Raw genomic sequence first — 19,169 nt, 5'->3', positions numbered from 1 at the left:
GCTGCGTGCGGGCCAATCAGAGAGGATGTCCTTCGCCCTCCGTTCCCCGCGGGTTTCCAGTCCTAGCCAATCACCGGGCGAGCCTGGGCTGAATGACGGGCTAGCGGTGCTTGTGTAGGGAGGGCCAGGTTTGGCGAGGCGGGGCGAGCGTCGGGTTTCCCGCGTCCGAGGAAAATCGCTCTTAAAGGGCCAGCTCAGGCGCGTCCTTTTGTTCCAGGCCCGCAGGGAGGGGCACGCCCAATTTTTGCTGTCTCCTTGTCTACTCTCCAGAACGGCCATGATTTCCCAGTTCTTCATTCTGTCCTCCAAGGGGGACCCGCTCATCTACAAGGACTGTATCCTTGACCCGCGGGACCGTGGGGTGGGGAGAGGCTGGGTGGAAGTAGTGCCCCAGAGCCAGCCTGTGTTGCCGGCTCCTTAGCTGTCCTTCAACCCGATAGTCCGTGGGGACAGTGGCGGCCGGGATGTGGCTGAGCTTTTCTACCGGAAGCTGACGGGACTGCCCGGAGAGGAGTCCCCAGTTGTTATGGTAACCACACGAGGGGGTGGGGGTGGTATTCAGGACAGTCTCCCTCCTGGGGCTGCTTCCTTGAGAGCTTTCCCTTGGGCGGGGCCGGGGTAGGGTGTACATTCCTGCAAATAATATTAACGAAACTTTGTTGATTGCTAACAATGTAGTAGGCACAGCTCCTCGCAAGTCTCAATCCTCAGCACCTCTGGGGTATTAATTCCACTTAACACTTTGGGAAGCCGAGCCCTAGGGAGTTTTCTAGTTGGTCGTTAAGTCCCACTGCGAGGAAGTAGGGGAATCAGGATACCAGGCCAAGTCTCATGGGCCCTTCAGCACAACTGTCTTCCTGATGCTTTTTCCCTCGCCTTTGTCTCAGCACCACGATGATCGTCATTTTATTCACATCAGACACAGTAGCCTCTATTTGGTGGCTACAACTTCAGAAAACATTTCTCCCTTCACCTTGCTAGAGCTGCTTAGTCGGTGAGGAGGGCAGGGCTGGGCAGCTGGGCTTGGGGAGTCTGAGAGGAGGAGGAGATGCACAGTCCATTCTTTTTCCTCAGGTTAGCCACTCTCCTGGGCGACTACTGTGGTTCCCTGGGAGAGGCGACCATCTCCCGCAATGTGGCTCTTGTCTATGAACTCCTGGATGAAGTGCTGGTAAGGTCCAAAGATTTTCCTCATTGTCCTTGTTCCTTGGTTGGGAAGCTAAGTCCACTCCTTTTCATCCCTTCCCTCTACTGGCCACCCAAAGACTCCCTTTCTTTGTTTCTAGGACTATGGTTACGTGCAGACCACATCCACGGAGATGCTGAGGAACTTCATCCAGACTGAGGCCGTGGTCAGCAAGCCCTTCAGCCTCTTTGACCTCAGCAGTGTTGGCTTGGTCAGTGGAGGAAGAGGATTAGGGTGGAGAAGGGTTGGCAGGGAGTGTCAGACCTGAGGACTGATGGCTTTGGGTGCTTTCCAGTTTGGGGCTGAGACACAACAGGGCAAAGTGGCCCCCAGCAGTGCAGCCAGCCGCCCAGTCCTGTCCAGCCGCTCTGATCAGGTGAGGGAGAGATTAACAGGTTCAGACCCTCTGATCTTTTTCTGGGATTCCAGAGTCCAGAGGTGGCACATCTTTCCATCTCCTCTAGATGTAGATAATCCAGTCCTTTCCTTACCTCATGTCCCCACCCCAGGGTCCTAGCTGCCACTGTCCTATTCACTTTAGAACATAGGCTGTTCAGTCTCCAACTACCCAAATCCTCTGTCTTCCTCAGAGCCAAAAGAACGAAGTGTTTTTGGACATAGTGGAGAGATTGTCTGTACTGATAGCATCTAATGTAAGTTTGGGCCCCCAGACCTGGAGCTGAGGACAGATGGTATCTGAGAAATGTTGGGAGGTTGCCTTTGGGCATTATTAACCTTATGGCCACTCTCAGGGATCGCTGCTGAAGGTGGATGTGCAAGGAGAGATCCGACTCAAGAGCTTTCTTCCCAGTGGTTGTGGTGAGAAGTTTGCAGGTTGAGCCCACGGTTGGATTTGGGACAGGCTTCTTGGTGGTGTAAATGGTGGTATTAGGTGGCCTTTTCTGATGTCCTTCCTTCTGACAGAGATGCGCATTGGCTTGACAGAAGAATTTTGTGTGGGGAAGTCAGAACTAAGAGGTGAGGAAAAGTGGGTTTTCCTCTCCTAGATATAGATCACTGCCATAGGTTTCATGGAAAGAAATTAGAGGTAGATCTTCACCCCACCCCACCCCACCCCACCCTTGCCCTTTTCTCTTAAAACATGGTTTAGGAGAGTTCTCTCTCTGTTTTTCCAGGTTATGGGCCAGGAATTAGGGTGGATGAGGTCTCATTTCACAGCTCAGTGCACCTGGATGAGTTTGAGTCTCATCGAATCCTCCGTTTGCAACCACCTCAGGGCGAGGTCAGGATGGGCTGGTCTAGCATATTCCATTTGCCAGGGGGAAGGGAGGCAGTTCAGGTGTGAGGGGACCAAACTGATCTTCCTCCCTGTTCTTAGCTGACTGTGATGCGGTACCAGCTCTCAGATGACCTCTCCTCCCCACTCCCCTTCCGGCTCTTTCCCTCTGTGCAGTGGGACCGAGGCTCTGGCAAGTGAGACCATTTCCCCTGTTCTTGAACTTCCCTGGAAGCCAAGCCAATAGATATATGTTCCCAAGACTTATTGTGAAGGGATGGTAGTAGTATAGGGTACAAGTTAGAAAAAGGCACCCTCCCCCCAAGTGGACTCAGCCTTGTGAATGCTAGTCACTAATGGAATTGGGTAGATTTTCATCCTTTCTCTCTCCTTCCTGGGGTACAACCAAGAGCCACGTCTGGGAGCCTTGGGTGGGGATGGTGAGATACCAGTAGGATGTGGTCCTAGTAAAGGTACTGTACTTTCTCTTTTAGGCTCCAGGTTTACCTGAAGTTGCGATGTGACCTGCCCCCAAAAAGGTATGAGTGGGGATAGCCAAGACTAGTTCAGCTATAGTGGATAGGAGACAGACACCTGTTGCTTCTCCTTTTTAGATGCAGTCACCAGCCTCAGAATCCAGTTTTGTTAGAAACTCGGATCCAATTTAGTTAGAGGCACGAGAGTTTGGGAAGGGGATATGGTGGCACTAGTGCTGTATTCTAGCTGTGACATTAATGAAGAGAGGGAAGAAGTCGCTACCTTCCTGGGGCTGACTCTGTTCCTTTTGTCTTTACAGCCAGGCTCTCAACGTCAGGCTGCACCTTCCTCTGCCTCGAGGGGTGGTCAGGTTAGTGTGTGCACTTTGGGGACTAAGGTGGTTTTAACAGCTTGCCTGGGCAACGGGTGGCACTGGGGAGGAGTGCGTGCACTGTGGGGGTGGAACTGCCTGCCCCCAAGGCAGGGAGGGGCTGAACTCAGCACATTTTCTCTCTTAACTCCAGCCTGTCTCAGGAGCTCAGCAGCCCAGAGCAGAAAGTAGAGCTCAGGGAAGGAGCCCTTCACTGGGACCTGCCTCGGGTGCAAGGAGGCTCTCAGCTCTCAGGTCTTTTCCAGGTATTGGCTGCTGATTCTCTAAGTTCCTCTTCTCCCACCTCCATTTTCAGCTCCCTGACCTCTCTCTCTTAATGCAGTTGCTCCATTATTCCCGCCAGCGTGGTCAACTTTCTGGCCCCTTGGCTTCCCTGCCCAACTTCCTCTCTGTGCCTTCAGCACCCCTCCCCTTCTTCTCCCCCTCACAGATGGACATCCCGGGCCTGCCTGGGCCTCCCAGTCAAGGGCACTCCACCTCAGCCCCTCCTCTTGGGCTGGGTCCTGCAAGCCTCTCCTTTGAACTTCCCCGGCATACGTGCTCTGGCCTCCAGGTTCGCTTCCTCAGGCTGGCATTCAGACCCTGTGGCAATGCCAACCCCCACAAGTGGGTACGACACCTAAGCCACAGTGATGCCTATGTCATTCGGATCTGAGGCTCCCCAAGTGAGAATATGGATAGAAAGGTGGCAGCTTGTGGTTAGAGCGAAGGACAATACTGTCTTTTCCAGCCTTCCCGCCCATGACTATGGATCTAATTGGAAGAGTCTTAAATCCTAGAGACCACGAGGGGTCAACGGGTTAGACCTCTTAGGGTACTGGACACAGGAAAGACTAAGGTGGATCACAAATTACAAATCAAACTTTTATTCTGAGGAGCTGGCTGTACAATATCTAAAAAAAAAGTTAAGGTGAAGGAAGCAGACTACTTCCTTCCACCTAGCATGCGTATACACGTGTGTGTGTGTGTTTGTTGTATGGAGAAAAGAATCGGGGAGAGAAGGTTGGCAGGTATGTGACAGCATCAAGGCGCAGGCTGAGGGGAGCCAGATCCAGGGGGCTGAGAGCCATTAGCCTTTGGAGTCCCTGGAGCTGGAGGAGGACTATCTCCAGCTTCTTGTTTCCCCCCACAGAGGGCACTGCCCCCAAGTGGGGAGGGAGCTGAGGATGGGGGAGGAACAGGAGAAGGATGGGAGGTAGGGCCTCCTTTGCCCTCCCCTGTTGGGGGAAGAGAGACCACTATGTACTTCTGGACACTGCCAGGGCCAGAGGGGGCAGTGCTGGGGGGTGCAGCTGTGGCAGTGGAGACCAGCTTGACAATAGGCTGCACACTGGGGACCGTGGTAGTAACGGGAGAGGTAGTAGTAGAACCTGAGCCAGGGGCTGAGGTGCTGAGGGACAGGACCTGGGAGAAAAAAGAAAGTCAGTACCTGTTGCCTTCTATCTTCAACATTCCTTGGGCCTGGGGGAATACTTCACTTGCTCCAACTGAATACATCCTTTGAGCCTTGCTCAGAAGGAGCATCTGTGGCCTTTTGGGCCCCTGGGAAGTAGTCCTTCTAGCTCTAGGTCCAGAGGGGCCTGGGCTGTACTCTAGCCCCCCACCCCAGGGTGCTCTGAAGTAACCTCAGGCCCCTTAGGGCAGCATAATGATATGCTGCCCACCATCCCTGGTCAGTCCCACACAGTTCCGTACCTGTTGGGTGGATGAAGCACTGGAGGATGATGACATTACAATAAACTTAGTTGGAGGAGGGGAAGGCTGAGGTGGGGCAGCAGCTCGTGCAGACACCAGTGTCTGGACAGGCAGAGCAATAGAGCCAGGAACCTTCAGCAAGCCAGGTGTACGAGGGCCAGGCTGAGGGGCCTGTGAGAGGGTCAGCGTGGGCCGGGGCTATAGGAAAAAGCAGCAAGAAGAAAACTCAACATCTGAGAAAAAGAAGGGCACCTCTTGCTTCTCAGTGGGTCTCACTGGGGTTGGGAGCCTAGCTTCCCCCAAGATTCTGACGCACAGGGCCCTGTGCCTTTTTTATAAAATTAATACTTGAGTGGGGGTGTGTTTGTGATTCTCCACCATGATAGAAACCCTGACTATCCCACCCCCATTTTTCTTCATTTCACCTTCCTCCTCCCTGCACTGTCACTGACCTGGGTGATGGTAAGAGTGGTCCTGTTGACCTGCTGAGCCTGCAGAGCAGCTTGGGCCCGGGCCTTGACCACATGGGAACAGAGGAGGGGTCCGAGGGACCCAAATTCTCCCCGATAGGCATCCTGATTGTCAGGTGGTGGGCGCAGCTTTGCCAGAACAGGGGCACAGTGTTTCTGCAGAGAAGGCAAAAAAAAAAAAAAACAAAAAAAGCCATGTAGAGAGAGGGCTGGAACTCTTAGAAGCGTGAAGGTGAAAAAAGATACTATCTTTCATTTTGGTATGTTCCTGTTAGAGCCAAACTGTTACTTCGTGTTGGAAGTCAAACTGCAGGGATAGCAGTGTATGTGAGGAATACTGTGGTTTTCTTCATGAGAAAACAAAGGCACCAATTGGTGTGAACAGAACTTGCTGAATACCCTGGTAATATCTAAGGGGTAGCTGGTCTATAGGGCATTTGCCTTGCACAGAATGGGCAGTAAGGATGCAGAAGCATTGGGAGCAGTGCAGTCTAGAAGTCATAGGCTGAGAATTAAGACCTCTTCTTACTTAATCCCTTGTGCCTCAGTCTTTCCATCTGCAAGACAATATGGGACTTTGAGGTGTGCTCTGAATATATGAGGCAAAGACAGGACATGTGAATAAAAGAAACCACATACTTGCTAAACATTGTACCCAGCTGTATTTTGTGGGGAAGGGGTAGTGGGAAGAAGTAAGGGGGAGGGCAGGGGGCTGTGGTCACCAGGAGTAGGCTCTGCACATGGTCAGCTCCGATGCGGTCAATGTTGCTCAGTACAGGGCCATCCAGGACACTGCGGATCCGCTCCCCCTCCTGCTGCAGCCGTGGCAGAATCAGAGTTTTAATCACCTGTTGGAAAGGAAGAGAAGCCAGGGCCCTGAGGTCACTACAGGGTCTCCCAATTGTGGGACTGTTGCCCGCTATGACCTTGTGATGCCTCCCTCCCCCAGTGCTTCCCCTTGGGGCCTGACATCGTGTCCCAGCTCGGCCAGGCCTGCGATGGAGCCATAACGTGTGGTCCATGGAGTCTTCTCATCCACCCAGCTCTGTAAGGGGATGGAAAATAAACCCAGATAAGGGCCCTGAAAGGCCAATTGGTAAGGACCCAAATCTCTCATAAACACTTTCCTTGTAGATCATTAAGTCATTATAGATACATATAGCTCAACTCCCAGTTGCCTTGGCCTCTGACCCTTGTTTTCAGTGTCATTCCCCCCAGCCACAACTGACCCATCACTGATTTAGGTGAAGCTCTCGTCCTGTTGACAGCCTTGGGGTAGAGATAGAAAGGACTTACCCTCCTTATTCTCCTGGCTCACCTTGGTGAAGGTCTTGGTAATCCGGGACTGGATGTTGTTAGTGGTTGTGCTGAAATGCTTGCAGATCTGGGCTACTAGGCGGGCAGCAAAGTCACGGAGCGCCCAGTGATTGTCTACATCTGGTCGCAGGCACAGCTGCCTGCTCACGATGCAGGTCATCACAGCTGGAATCAACTCATGCACCTAAAGGAGAAGCCCTGAGTTAGTTAATTCTGATAAATGGTATCCTATTGGTGGCAGTGAGGTCCTCGAAATCTGGGATGAGAGGTGGGTAGGCAAAGCCACTCACGTATTTTTCTAGATACAGCGTAGGGTTATCCATCAGTGCCTTTACCATGCGCATCAGATAGATGAGCAGGGCCAGGTTGTTCTGCACCACATTCACACGGACCTATGGAAAAGAGAAGTGACAGGGCAGACTCTTTAAATGAGCATTCCCTGCTGCCTCCTCACCCCCCTGCCTCAGAACCTCATCCGAGGTCCTGGTCTTTCTGAATCCTCTCACCCCCTCTGAGATGAAGGTGCTAAATCGTGGGAGCATCTGATAGAGGCCAGGGTCTGTTGCAATGCTCTGAAGAGCTTCCTGTGGGAGAAGGGGAATGAGTGAAGTGGGGAGAGATACCATGGGAGAATTTTGTGGGGCCTTCATAAGAAGGAGTCTCAGGGTAAAGGCAAGGTGGTTGGACCCTACCGCTCTCTTGGCTTCACATGATCCCACACAGGCTTCTGTGATCTCCTTGTAGTACAGCTGCTGCTCCACAGACAGCTCATGGATACTTCGGGGCTTTAGTCGCAAAGGGCCTCCCTCCAGCAGAGGTGGTGCTTTCTTTTCTTTTCCTGTATGAATTGGAAAGAGGTTTGAAAAAAAAAAAAAAGCTCAAAAGAGGCCTCAGTACCAGACAAAACTTCACCCTCTACTCCCCCACCCAGGGAGAACACATAGGCTGCTTGCTTGATCCCTTCTGAGGCTCTCTGGCTTGAGGTCTTGCCCCTTACTAACCCTGACCTCACCCACTGTACAAATGACCATTTGGCTTTGGGGCAAGAGCCAGGAGAGGCCTAGTCTAGCAGAACTGACCTTTGCCATCAGCTGGAGAAGCCCCTTGACCTTTGCCTTTCAGGGGTCCATCTTCTTCCTGGCCTGGCTTTGCTGACTTCAGGGGTTCTGTGGCCTCAGCCTTCTGTTGCTCTTTGGGAGCTAGTGGCAAACCAGTCACAGCAAGAGTGACGAGAGCAATAGATATGAAGAGAGAGAGAGAGATGAGGCAGGGCGGGGGCAGGGGAGGCTCTGCATATGACGGTTACCTGGTGGTGGATTCTCTGGGATAGCTGGCTGGCAGCCTTCAATACTCAACCAATGAGCTATGAAGAAGGAATGAATGTATTAGTTGAACTGCTAGAAACAAACACTAGAGAGTCACTCCACACTAAGGAATGTTACCACTTCCTACAACTCATGAGGGATCTCACACTGAAGGTTTCTTTGTCGTGAGCGTCCTCAAACCCATATGCATTGTTCCTCCTTTCCCTCCTCCCTACCACCCTGCTCTCCTCTCCCCCAACCTTTGAGGCAGACGTCCAGGGGCACCCGGGGCAAAGGGGTATTGATGATGTCACTCAGGTCAACCTCCTTCTCCTCGTAAAAGTAAAGCTCCCGGCCCCCACCAGAGGCAAACCGGAAAGGAATGAACTCCTGAGCGTGGAAGCCATAGAGTGGCTATATCAGGAGAAAAAGAGACACTGGCATGAGAAGGGATCCCACAAAGGCATGGCTGAAGGCAAATGCAGTGTCTGGGAGGACTGCTCTCACCACCCTGTCCCTGTCTCAGTCCTGTGTGTCCCAATCACCTCAACGTTCTTAAGCTTCAGCGCATAGTCAACGTCACTGGTGGTGAGCTTCTGCCGCTTCCCCATGTGCATGAACTTCAAGGCATCCTGGCAGTGGGAGAAGAGATGTCAGCCTAAGACCCTGGGGAAGAAGTGAGCCTGGGCAGAATCCTCAATACAATGCAGGGCTGGGTAGAGGGGCAGGGTTACCTGTGCAATCTCCTTGATGCGGTAGCTGACCTCATCTGTCAGCAGCTGGCAGGTTTCCTCCTGAATCTGGGCGATGCCCATCGACTCAGCCACCACCTTCATTGACTCTGAGGGCAGCACAGTATTGCTGAGCTTGAGCTTCTTCTCCTCAGCCATTCTGGAGCCCCCTCTTCTCTTTCCTGAAGAATGATGCCCCAGGGTAAAGAGATGGAGACCCTGGCAGGAGGATGCGGCAGGCAGAAGAGAAAAAGAAACATGAGACCCAAAGAAGAAAGGCTGTCTGGTCAGGAAAGGACATAACAAATGAACAATGGGTATGCAAGGAGGGAAGGAACTCAGGGGTGTCTTCTGTCCCCCATGTCAGTACTGAGTGTAAAAAAGGAAGTAGCAATCAATATAATCGAGCTGTAGTTCTATGCCAGGCACTGCAAGTGAGGTAGAATGATCTTGGCTCTCAATTTAAACTCCAGCCTAGTACTACCTAGCTATGTTACTTGGGCAGAGTAAATTGTCCCAGGTTTGAGTTTCTTCTCTGTAAAACGTGGGAAACACCTTTTTCCTAAGGTTCTTTTGCACATACCTTCATCTCTCTTGCCCCTTCTTGCATCATTATTCGTTCTTGACACATATACAATATTGGTGAAATATAATTCTCCTTCTCTGAGCCGACAACATATACCCGTACAATTCAAGGTGATGAGAAACACCCGTAATTGTCATGGCCAATTCCCACTTTAATTCCCCCTTAATGCTGCCAGACAATCATACTACAACCCCATGTACTCAGTCTCCCTCGGTCCTACATGTAATACCTTTTCTACTTCCATGCTTTTGGCTATCATAAGGGACCTCTGTAGACTCCCACCACATCTACCACCTGAGCAGCCCAAGTGCCCACATACTCTGCTTTCCTACCTGTTACTATAAACTGTTCATGCCTGTCACCAGGTCAAGCGTTTCTCCCATCTCCCCCGCATCATCAATTTCTCAACCTACCAGATGGCTCTCATCAGCTTAATAATGCAGTTATTTCTCCCTTCTTAAAAAACAAACAAACAAAAAAACCCACAGTGGTACACATACAATGAAATATTCAGGCTTAAAAAGGAAATTCTGACACATGCTAAAACCTGGATGAACCCTGAAAACTGAGAACATAATGCTGAGTGAAATAAGTCAATCACAAAAGGAAAAATACGGTATGATTCCATTTGTGTGAGAGTCTTAGAGTAGTTAAACTCAGAGTCAGAAAGTAGAATGGTGGTTGCCAGGGGCTGGAGGTAGGGAGATAGAGAGTTATTGTTTAATAGGTACAGAATTCCAGTTTTACAACATGAAGCATTCTGGAGATGGATGGTGGTGATGGCTGCACAATATTGTACATATACTTAATGCAATAAACTACACTTCAAAATGGTTAAGATGGTAACTTTTGTTATGCATATTTCACCAAATATACATTTAAAAAAATCTTTTCATTCCACTTTATATGCTATACTCCACTTTTCTGGCTCCTCCTTGTAATAAAACTCCCTAAAGAGTTGTCTCAACTGTTTCTAAATTCCTCTCCTCTCCTGTCTTGAACCTACTCCAATCAGGCTTTTGATCTTGCTAAGTTCCTGAAACCACTCAAGATCACCGATGATTTTGCATCACCAAATCCGAGGCCCACTCTCTGTCCTCATCTTCTTTAACCTCTCAGCAGCACATAGCATAGCTGACTACTCCCTTCTGAAAACACTTTTACTCCTCTGTTGTACTACTTTCTCCTGGTTTTCCTCCTATCTCACTGGCCACTCCCTCTTGGTTCCCTTTACTGGTTCTTCTCATCTGCTTAATGTTGGAATGTTCAGGGCTCAGTCCTTAATCTTCTTCTCTAGCTACTCATTCGCTTGGTGACCTCAACCTCTCTCACAGTTTTCAATATCGCTTACAGGATAATGATGGCTAAATTTACGTCCTTAGCCCAGAGTATTTTTCCTAGATCTAGACTTGTTTATCAAACTGTCTACTTAAAACCTCCACTAAAATTGAACTACCTGATCTCCCCCTTCCCACCTGCTACAGCCTCAGCTTCCCTTGTCTTCGTAGTAACACCATCCACCCAGGTGAGCCCTCACATCAAATCCACCAGATGACCCAACCTAAATACTCCATTCACACTGCATGGTCAGGTCCCCATCACCTAACACTTGGGTAACTTCAATAGCCTCCTGACAAGCTCTTCCTGCTTCCATCCTTGTTCCTTATAACTATTCCCAACATAGCTGCCAGAGTGATTCAAATCATAAATCAGATTAGGTCATTTCTATGCTCAAACCTGTAATGGCTCCTCATTTGCCATAGAATAAAATCCAAAATTCTCATTATAGTCTACAAAGCCCTGCATGATTTGTTCTCTGCACATCTGATCTCCTTTCCTTCTTCCACCTTGATCCAGTCCCACAGTCCTCCTTGATGTTCAAAACTGACAGGCATGCTCTCGTTTTATGGCCTTGGCCGTTCCTTCTGCTTGGAATGCTCTTTCCCAGATGTTTGCTTGGCTGCCTATTTCTACCACCCTATTTAATAGTGCACCCCATTCCCACTCTGCTTTTCTTCCCCTATGGCATTTAACAACTATCAACGTACACATTGTATCTCTTATTGTTAAACACCACCACACCTCCCCTTCCTGCACCGTGTGGACAGAGATCTTTGTTATATTCACTGATATATTCCAAAACTGCAGACTGTTGCCTAAGACACTGTATTCAATGGATATTTGTTGAGTAAATGAATGAATTGTGAGTCTTAAAGACGTAGGTGCTCAATACATCTTCGGTACCACTATTATCAAAATGAACAAGATACAGGCCCAAGCTTGGAATCTACTCTGTGACCAAAAAGAAAGTGGTTCGCTTGAAGCTGTCATTAGGAAGACTAATGTAAAAAGCGTTTTGGACTGACTGCTGGATGTAGGTGGGGGCGTGCTGGGGCGGTGAGAAGATGGGGAGGCGAAAGAGAATGTGGTTCTTCTCAAAACATCCCAGGTCTCCTCCCTCACTTTTTAAAGTCTTATCTGTAATAAATACATTTATTCAACACATACACCGTGCCTGGGGCGGGGTATACATGAAGCGGTCAAGTCCGTTTCCTAGAGAATTCCTACTAATCTTCCAATACCCCGCAGTACCCTCTGTCAGTAAAGGCTCGTAAAACACGTGACGACCTCAGGAGCCCCTCAGGTCAGTGGAGTCTGCAAGAAAGCTTTACGGGGAAGGGTTAACTTGAATTAGATCTTTGTAGATCCCCCAGCGGGGAAACGGGTCGAAATCCCAGGCAATAGGTCGAGCGCGAAAGAAGCAGCAAAGAGTCCACCTCATCCCCCAACATCCCTCCAATGCAAAGAGTCCCCATGCGCACGGACACACAACCAACCGTCTTCCTCCCGGTCCCCACACAGGCCCATCAAAGGGTCTAGTCCCCGGTACCACTCAGACCCGCCCCAGCCAGCCGAGCGCCCCGCGCTGGAAAAGACTCTCACCGAAGCCAAAGCGCCGCTCACCCGGCGCTCGGCGCCATGTTGGCCCCGCCCCTTCCCCGGAGCAGGTCCTGGCAGAGTCGGGAGCAAGTCTCCACCCCTTCTTCGAGCCGGAATAAGTCCTCTAGGTTCACAGCCTTAAACCACATAAAAAAACGCTGTGTCGCTGTCTACGTGTAAGGAGCACACGCCTCTTCTGTAATTACTTCTGTTTATTCCTTCACTACCGGGCGGCCAGGACCTCCGGGAGGTGCTACAAAACCGAGGCGGGGAATCCCAGAACGCAGGAAGGCCCCACCCCCTTTCGGGCGGGCACTGCGCCTGCGCCTCCAGGGCCAGACTAGATTAAAGTTGCCGCCGACTGCCTCGAAATTTAAAGGGCCTGCTGCCTTTCCGAAGTTGGTTTGAAGTCAAGGGGTGGTTGGTTGAGGACAGCGCTCTGTCATGGGACCTGTGCGGTTGGGAATGTTGTTTTTCATTTTGACTGTGTACGGTGCTTGGGCTGGGACGCCGAAGGAAGAGGACGATGACACAGAACGCTTGCCCAGCAAATGCGAAGGTATCTGACGGGAGTAGGCCCTTATTCATATCCCTCTGGCTAAAGTGTTTCGTCTGGGACGGACCAAATGAACCGATAAGGGTGGGTCACTCGACCTCCTCGAAGACCAGAGGGAAATTATGGTGGAGTTTGGCGTAATCCAATGGAGTCAAGGGAGGGAAACCCATAGCGTTACCCCAAAACTATGGCATTACAATTCCCATGAGAGATCCAGAGAATGCCTGCTTTTTTTTGCTGGCTTGGGCCCCCAATGATTTGTGGGAATTGTAGTTCAGGGACTATTTGTGCAGGATTGCCCACTCCACTGAGCATCTTCAGTGTGTGTGTGTTTTTCCTTACCACTGGACCTAAATCTGGAGAGCCTGCAGGAGCGGAGTGTGAGGCTCTTACCTTGTTGACATCCTCTGCTCCACCTTGGCAGAGACGCTCCCAAATTACAGGTCCCACGCTCTCCTGAGGGGTTTAGGGATAAGTAAATCAGCCCTTGAAGCTCATAAATGAAAGAGGCCACACAACTGGGAGAGGTTCCCCATACCTGTGAAGCTTTGCAAAGGGAGCTTACTTACAGATTTCACAGCGAGCAGCATCCTCTGTGGCTGAATTAAGAGTGGGGCCCAGCTGGAAGGGGGGCACTTCAGAGCTGGGCCATTGAGTACTCTGGTTCCCTAATTTGTTGCCTTCCTGACTTCAGTTTTGTCCCTTGATTCTTTTGTCCTTAACCTGCATTTCAATATCAGTGTTCTTACTTGGTCCCACTCTTCTCCCCGACCTCTGTAAGTTTTTCTAAACATATACCAAGTCTTGTCAGTCCTTGCTTTTTAACATCTATGCAGGCCTCCTGCTGTGATCAGAACACAGCCAGCATTTTTAGGGCAGAGCACATGTCTCTTTGTTGTATGGCCCCACCTTTCTGCCATTTCCATACCCTAACTTCCATCCCCAAGTTGCCCATACTTAAGCCACACTGAACTTCTCAGTAGTCACTGAGCCTGCCTTATCTTCTAGAACCTCTGTGCCTTTGCATGCTATTTTTCCCTTTGCCTGGAATGACTTTTTCCGTTCTGTATGTGGTTCTTCAAGATCCAGTTTAACTGTACCGCCTTTGGAAGTCTTTCTTTTCTGTCACCTCCCATTATAGTGTACACTCTTGGAGGGAGAGTACCTGTGTCTCCCAGGTCCTAGCATCATGCATGGCACATTTTGGGCACTTTCGTTACTTGCTCCTGTGTTTAATTCACTCGGCACTTCTGTATAGGCCACTCCCTTTCTTGGGACCTCTTACATGCCAGGCCATATTTTAGGTGCTGGAAAGACAGTGGTGGAATAGATGCAATGCTCACCCTTACGGAAATTGCAGGCTACTAGGAAGTCAATGTGACCATTGAATGAGTTTTGAATCTCCTAATGAGTTTAAGGCTCTTGGTATTAACCTAGTGTAGGGTCCATCACACCATACTGTCATCTTTTTATCTGTCCCCAACTACACTGGCAATGTCCATGAAGAGGCACTATGGGTCTTATTGCTGTCTGTATTGCTATGTGCATCCAGGAGGAGCTCAATAAATAATTGCAGAACAACAGCAAAAACATATACAATGCTCACTATGCAGTATTCTAAGAGCTTTATGTAGATTGTTTAATCCTCACCACACCCCTACAAAGAGGTACTATTATTATCTGTTTTAGAGGTGAAGAAACCAAGACACAGCAGGAATGTCACACAGCTACTAAGCTGCTGAGTCAGGATTGCAACCCAGCTAGGCTGACTCCAGAGCCTGCACTTGTAACCATCATGCTCTGCTGCCTTTGCTCATCTGCAGAATGAGTTCCTGGCATGTTTGTTTATCTCTCAATCCCCTCAAACATCTAGTGTGTAAGCTGCTGAGCCTGGAGCTACAGGAAGAACTGAGTCGTACTGGTCGCTCTCGAGAGGTGCTGGAGCTGGGGCAGGTGCTGGACACGGGCAAGAGGAAGAGACATGTCCCCTACAGCGTTTCGTGAGTCGTTGGTGCTTCTCCACTTTCTAACCCCTAAAGGAGCCCTGGGAGTTTGTGCAGTATTCAGGGAATCTTTGCTTCTCCTCTTCCCACAGAGAGACAAGGCTAGAAGAAGCCTTGGAGAATTTATGTGAGCGGATCCTGGATTACAATGTTCATGCTGAGCGCAAGGGCTCACTGAGATATGCCAAGGTCAGACTATTCCCCAGGGCAGGATCCCACTTCTCAGACTTGTATCCTCTGAGGCCCACCTCCCCCAGCTCTCAAGTGTCCCCTCCTCATTGTTAGACTCCCTCATCTCACCCTTATGGAACTCTCCAATAGTTGACAACACTGATATGGTGGATAGGGGAAGAGGTGGGTTGGGCTGATCCCATATTCCCATCTCTCAGGGACAGAGTCAGACCATGGCAACACTGAAAGGTCTGGTGCAGAAGGGGGTGAAGGTGGATCTGGGGATCCCTCTGGAACTGTGGGACGAGCCCAGCGTGGAGGTCACATTCCTCAAGAAGCAGGTAGGATAAGATACTGCACTGCCCAGGGAGGTGAGCAGGGAACCTGAAAGGGGAGCTAGATCCTAGAGAGGCCTACCTCTGAGCAAGAAGAAGGGATAAGAGTAAAGACTCTGCCATGGATTAAAGTGTGCCCAGGAACATATCAAGGAATAATAATGGAAGCTAAAAATATGCACTACCACTTACTGAGCACCTACAATGTGCCAAATTTGGGGCCACATACATTTCAGCTGTTGCCCCATTTTACCTTCACAACTACCTAATTACCATTTCCCATTTTATAGGCAAGGAGCAGAGACTCAGAGTTTAATAACCTACCTGGCAGAGTAGAGGCCAGTAAATGTTTGTTAAATGAATAAGGATCACACACCTAGTAAGCCAAGTTTAACCTGGCTACCTGCCTCTCCATGGAGGGGCAGGGAGACAGGAAGTGAAGAGCAAAGAGGAGGGTTTCCAAAGCTCAGCAGAGCAGATAGCCTACTGACCCTTACTTTTGACCAGTGTGAGACGATGCTGGAGGAATTTGAAGATGTTGTGGGAGACTGGTACTTCCACCATCAGGAACAGCCCCTACAGCATTTTCTTTGTGAAAGTCATGTGCTCCCAGCCGCTGAAACTGGTAAGTGTGTGAGCTGGCCCCTTTCCTGTATGGCAACAACATCCCCTACCCCCAGGACTACAATATAAATTGTTTTCTATCACCCAACCTAGCGTGTCTACAGGAAACTTGGACTGGAAAGGAGAAGATCACCGATGGGCAACAGAAGACAGAAGGGGAGGAGGAGCAAGAAGAGGAGGTAGAAGAGGAAGAGGAACAAGAGATGCCTAGCACATCAGGCTACCCCAAGCATGACCCAGAGGATCTTTGACTCCTGCTTTTGAACCCCCAGGAAGGGCAGGAGTTACAGAGAATGCTCTGAAGTCTAAGCTCTCCCTGCCCCACAGCTTTAAGGGTGTGTGTGTGTGTGTGTATATGTGTGAGTGACCCAACTCAGAGCTTGTAGCTATTCTCTCCCATTTGGTCTCAGGCAGGATCCTGATGGTACAGCATGGCATGGCTATGGGGAGAAAAGTGTGAGCAGTAGGTAGAAGCCCTACCCCAATAGATGAGCCTTTTGCCCCTTAATTGTAGGTGTATATGGGGACAGTGTTGAAGGTTTTCCTCTTTAAATATCTCTACTACTCCCTACCCCACCCAGAGGTCAGCGATGCATAGGAGTTGTGGACCTTGGGAAGGTCACTTTGCCCCCTTTATAGACCCTTAAAAGGAAGAAGCCAGAAGGCCATTCTCTACATCTACATTGCCTATGTCCAGGAGTCTACTTGCCAACAAACTGAGGAGGGGACACTGTGACGTTGATAAGTTAAATGGGGTAGATACTGATCTACTTCATATTAATTTCACCGAGGGTCCACCACATAATTTCACAGGTGCCACATTTTCTGTATGACTAGTAAACTTAAAAATACATACATCAGCTGGGTCCAAAGTTTCACAACTGCAGTGCACACAGCACAGCTGGCCAATGTGGCAAGCGCCCTGATGAAGGGGTTTTTAGAACCTAATGGTGCTTTATAAGGTTGCTGCAGGCGGAGGCTAGCAAGCACCGCCCAGTCGAGGACCATATTTAGGCTTGGGTCTGTGCAGCCTATCTGCGCATGCCGGAGAATGCGCCGGGATTAAAATTCAGTTGTGATGCTACCTCGGCCGCCATACTTGTGATTACGGGCACCGCAGAGGACAAAATCCTTCAGGCTTTTCCGATTTTTTTTTTTTTTTTTTTCCCTCTGAGCGAAGGAGGCAGGACATAAGGAAGACGGTATAACTAGGTCCAAGAGAGAGAGCGACTTCAGTTAGAGTGAGGGAAATAAAAAAGGACATCCTATTTATTATGATGAGTGTGGGTCTACCACGCGAAAGGAGTGGGGCGGGGGCCGAAAAACGCTAAAGGACGCGTGGATTTACTTGGAAGGAAAGGGTGGGCGATACCATCTTTGGAAGGGTGGGAGGCGATACCACCTTAAGGGTGCGAAGGGGTGGCAAAATGAGATTTGGAGGTGCCATTTGGCGGACACTGGGGGCGTGTGAGAACTCGAAAGGGCTGAAGAATCAACTACAGCCCCACTTCCTTTCCCTAGGCCTTCCCTCTCCGGCCATGAGCAGGCGACTGAGGACTGAGCCGCTGCGCGGGGAGCCTCCGATGCGGTTGCCGGGCAACCCTTACTCTGTGGTGGTTCTTCTGAAGGGCTACGCTGAGCCGGAGAGGGTCGGCGACGCCGTGCGCGCCGACAGCTCTGTGACCCTTGTTCTGCCCCAGGCCTGGGGTCAGGCCTCTGGTCAGGCCTGCAGCCATGGAGAGCTCCTGCCCGAAGGCGGCGAGGCGAAGACGGCCCTGGAAGCGGCGGCTCGTGGCCCCATCCTCGTGGACACCGGGGGCCCCTGGACTCGGGAGGCGCTCCTGAGAGCCCTGGCAGGGGAGGGCGTGGCTCCCGCAGACGTGACACTGGTGGTGGGGACCCATGGACACTCGGATCACATAGGGAACCTGGGGCTGTTTCCTGGGGCGGCTCTTTTGGTCTCGCATGACTTCTGCCTCCCCGGGGGCCGCTACCTTCCCCATGGGCTTGGTGAGGAACGGCCCCTGAAGCTGGGGCCGGGACTCGAGGTGTGGGCCACACCCGGCCATGGCGGCCAGCGGGATGTGAGCGTGGTGGTGGGAGGCACCACCCTGGGCACCGTAGTGGTGGCGGGTGATGTGTTTGAATGTGATGGGGACAAGGACTCGTGGCAGGTGCTGAGTGAAGACCCGGTGGCCCAGGAGAGGAGCCGGAAGAGGGTCTTAGACACTGCGGACATAGTCGTACCTGGTCATGGAGCCCCTTTCAGAGTAATCAGGGAACCCTGGAATCCAGAGTCAAAGGATCCAGGGAACAACTGGCAGGATCCTGTGGTCGGAGACAAGGAGCGCCGGTAGTGCACCGATAAACCCGGAAGAGACTGGACTTGTCATGGAAACTCCCTTTCCCCCTAGTCAAGGAACTGACAGCAGGACACGGAGAGGACAAGGTCAGCCAGAGTCAAAAAAGGGTGGTCATTTCCAGCCTTTCCAGGAGGTGGGATTTCCTAGGAAGAGAGTGCTTTTGCCATTGTCACCAGTATCACTGTTTTTGCAACCAAACTGGGACTAAGGAATGGATCAGCTGTATTCCACCTCCTGAGGCTTCATTAATAAAATGGGAGAATGTTTTTGGGATAGTCTTCCCAAATAAAAATAGGAAACTACATGGAAAATCATACTGCCCTAATAAAAATATGAAGCATTAATGTTGATAATTGTGCAATTGTAATAAGCAGCTGCAACAAGGGGACACTTTGGCCAATTGCCTATAGCTCCAGGGATGCAAGTTGCTGAAAGAAGGTGCAGAGCATAGAACATCTTAGTCATCTGACTTTATTCATTCGTTCATTCAATAAGTACTTATTTAACACCTACAATGTCTCAATCACTGCTCTAGGTCATTGGAATGAATACGACAGTGAGCAAGCTAGACAAAACCCTTCTCTCATGGAGAATACATTCTATTGAAACAGACAACAACAATAATAGGAAACCAAATAATTGCAAGTTGTGGTTAGTGATTTGAGACAAAAGCACCTGAAAGGGGGATAGAATGCTGGGGTGTGAGAGTTGTCAGGAAAAGCTTCTGAGATGTTTGATCAGAGAATTGAGAAGAAAGCCATCCATATGAGGATCAGGGAGAGG

At 50.3% G+C, this 19,169-nt stretch overlaps 4 protein-coding genes across 11 annotated transcripts; 3 read left to right on the top strand and 1 right to left on the bottom strand.

Moving 5' to 3' along the window:
- The first annotated feature begins 122 nt into the window (after nucleotides 1-122).
- AP4M1 (adaptor related protein complex 4 subunit mu 1) lies at nucleotides 123-6,103 on the top strand. Of its 2 annotated transcripts, none has more exons than XM_016124736.2 (15): nucleotides 123-335; nucleotides 441-529; nucleotides 888-994; nucleotides 1,075-1,171; nucleotides 1,287-1,397; nucleotides 1,482-1,562; nucleotides 1,777-1,839; nucleotides 1,939-2,020; nucleotides 2,111-2,164; nucleotides 2,323-2,429; nucleotides 2,526-2,620; nucleotides 2,918-2,962; nucleotides 3,220-3,270; nucleotides 3,425-3,536; nucleotides 3,722-6,103. In XM_016124736.2, exons 1-15 carry the CDS (start codon nucleotides 278-280, stop codon nucleotides 3,944-3,946), a joined length of 1,377 nt encoding a protein of 458 aa, XP_015980222.1. In that variant the 5' UTR covers nucleotides 123-277; the 3' UTR covers nucleotides 3,947-6,103. The 2 variants fall into 2 exon arrangements, with proteins under 2 accessions (XP_015980222.1, XP_015980223.1); XM_016124737.2 differs by having other exon boundaries at nucleotides 124-335; nucleotides 1,939-2,005.
- Nucleotides 4,135-12,580, bottom strand: TAF6 (TATA-box binding protein associated factor 6). Of its 5 annotated transcripts, XM_036226249.1 has the most exons (16): nucleotides 12,338-12,580; nucleotides 11,903-12,060; nucleotides 8,812-9,027; nucleotides 8,623-8,709; nucleotides 8,338-8,491; nucleotides 8,080-8,136; nucleotides 7,853-7,972; nucleotides 7,466-7,611; nucleotides 7,280-7,357; nucleotides 7,064-7,165; nucleotides 6,775-6,957; nucleotides 6,427-6,501; nucleotides 6,179-6,304; nucleotides 5,439-5,612; nucleotides 4,987-5,184; nucleotides 4,138-4,695 (listed from the first exon to the last, which is right to left on the bottom strand). In XM_036226249.1, exons 3-16 carry the CDS (start codon nucleotides 8,965-8,967, stop codon nucleotides 4,315-4,317), a joined length of 2,037 nt encoding a protein of 678 aa, XP_036082142.1. In that variant the 5' UTR covers nucleotides 8,968-9,027; nucleotides 11,903-12,060; nucleotides 12,338-12,580; the 3' UTR covers nucleotides 4,138-4,314. The 5 variants fall into 5 exon arrangements, with proteins under 5 accessions (XP_015980221.1, XP_036082142.1, XP_015980220.1 ...); XM_016124735.2 differs by lacking the exon at nucleotides 11,903-12,060 and having other exon boundaries at nucleotides 4,135-4,695; nucleotides 12,232-12,388; XM_016124734.2 differs by lacking the exon at nucleotides 11,903-12,060.
- Nucleotides 12,581-12,662: 82 nt separating this feature from the next.
- Nucleotides 12,663-17,107, top strand: CNPY4 (canopy FGF signaling regulator 4). Its single transcript, XM_016124743.2, has 6 exons — nucleotides 12,663-12,893; nucleotides 14,764-14,890; nucleotides 14,986-15,082; nucleotides 15,283-15,405; nucleotides 15,907-16,024; nucleotides 16,117-17,107. Exons 1-6 carry the CDS (start codon nucleotides 12,779-12,781, stop codon nucleotides 16,272-16,274), a joined length of 738 nt encoding a protein of 245 aa, XP_015980229.1. The 5' UTR covers nucleotides 12,663-12,778; the 3' UTR covers nucleotides 16,275-17,107.
- MBLAC1 (metallo-beta-lactamase domain containing 1) lies at nucleotides 16,006-18,734 on the top strand. Of its 3 annotated transcripts, XM_016124741.2 has the most exons (3): nucleotides 16,006-16,024; nucleotides 16,117-16,202; nucleotides 17,545-18,734. In XM_016124741.2, the coding sequence occupies exon 3, from the start codon at nucleotides 17,562-17,564 to the stop codon at nucleotides 18,378-18,380; it is 819 nt and encodes a 272-aa protein (XP_015980227.2). In that variant the 5' UTR covers nucleotides 16,006-16,024; nucleotides 16,117-16,202; nucleotides 17,545-17,561; the 3' UTR covers nucleotides 18,381-18,734. The 3 variants fall into 3 exon arrangements, with proteins under 3 accessions (XP_015980227.2, XP_015980228.2, XP_015980226.2); XM_016124742.2 differs by lacking the exons at nucleotides 16,006-16,024; nucleotides 16,117-16,202 and adding an exon at nucleotides 17,119-17,225; XM_016124740.2 differs by lacking the exons at nucleotides 16,006-16,024; nucleotides 16,117-16,202 and adding an exon at nucleotides 17,163-17,264.
- The last annotated feature ends 435 nt before the right edge of the window (nucleotides 18,735-19,169 follow it).

Source organism: Rousettus aegyptiacus, unplaced genomic scaffold (assembly GCF_014176215.1).
Source record: "Rousettus aegyptiacus isolate mRouAeg1 unplaced genomic scaffold, mRouAeg1.p scaffold_m13_p_8, whole genome shotgun sequence".
NCBI classification, from domain to species: Eukaryota; Metazoa; Chordata; class Mammalia; order Chiroptera; family Pteropodidae; genus Rousettus; species Rousettus aegyptiacus.
The sequence above is the reverse complement of the archived record's forward strand: the minus strand, read 5'-3'. Positions and strand labels throughout refer to the sequence as shown.

What these genes read in the sequence shown, in the direction of transcription:
- MBLAC1 (XM_016124741.2), top strand. Translation starts at nt 17,562, where the DNA reads ATGAGCAGGCGACTGAGGACTGAGCCGCTGCGCGGGGAGCCTCCGATG.
- AP4M1 (XM_016124736.2), top strand. Translation starts at nt 278, where the DNA reads ATGATTTCCCAGTTCTTCATTCTGTCCTCCAAGGGGGACCCGCTCATC. An exon ending in ACCTCAGCAGTGTTGGCTTG is followed by an intron (nt 1,398 to 1,481) that starts GTCAGTGGAGGA and finishes GGTGCTTTCCAG; the next exon opens with TTTGGGGCTGAGACACAACA. An exon ending in AGCTCTCAGGTCTTTTCCAG is followed by an intron (nt 3,537 to 3,721) that starts GTATTGGCTGCT and finishes TCCCCCTCACAG; the next exon opens with ATGGACATCCCGGGCCTGCC.
- TAF6 (XM_036226249.1), bottom strand. Translation starts at nt 8,967, where the DNA reads ATGGCTGAGGAGAAGAAGCTCAAGCTCAGCAATACTGTGCTGCCCTCA. An exon ending in GCATCAAGGAGATTGCACAG is followed by an intron (nt 8,710 to 8,811) that starts GTAACCCTGCCC and finishes TCCCACTGCCAG; the next exon opens with GATGCCTTGAAGTTCATGCA. An exon ending in TTACCAAGACCTTCACCAAG is followed by an intron (nt 6,502 to 6,774) that starts GTGAGCCAGGAG and finishes ATCCCCTTACAG; the next exon opens with AGCTGGGTGGATGAGAAGAC.
- CNPY4 (XM_016124743.2), top strand. Translation starts at nt 12,779, where the DNA reads ATGGGACCTGTGCGGTTGGGAATGTTGTTTTTCATTTTGACTGTGTAC. An exon ending in GCTCACTGAGATATGCCAAG is followed by an intron (nt 15,083 to 15,282) that starts GTCAGACTATTC and finishes CCCATCTCTCAG; the next exon opens with GGACAGAGTCAGACCATGGC. An exon ending in TCACATTCCTCAAGAAGCAG is followed by an intron (nt 15,406 to 15,906) that starts GTAGGATAAGAT and finishes ACTTTTGACCAG; the next exon opens with TGTGAGACGATGCTGGAGGA.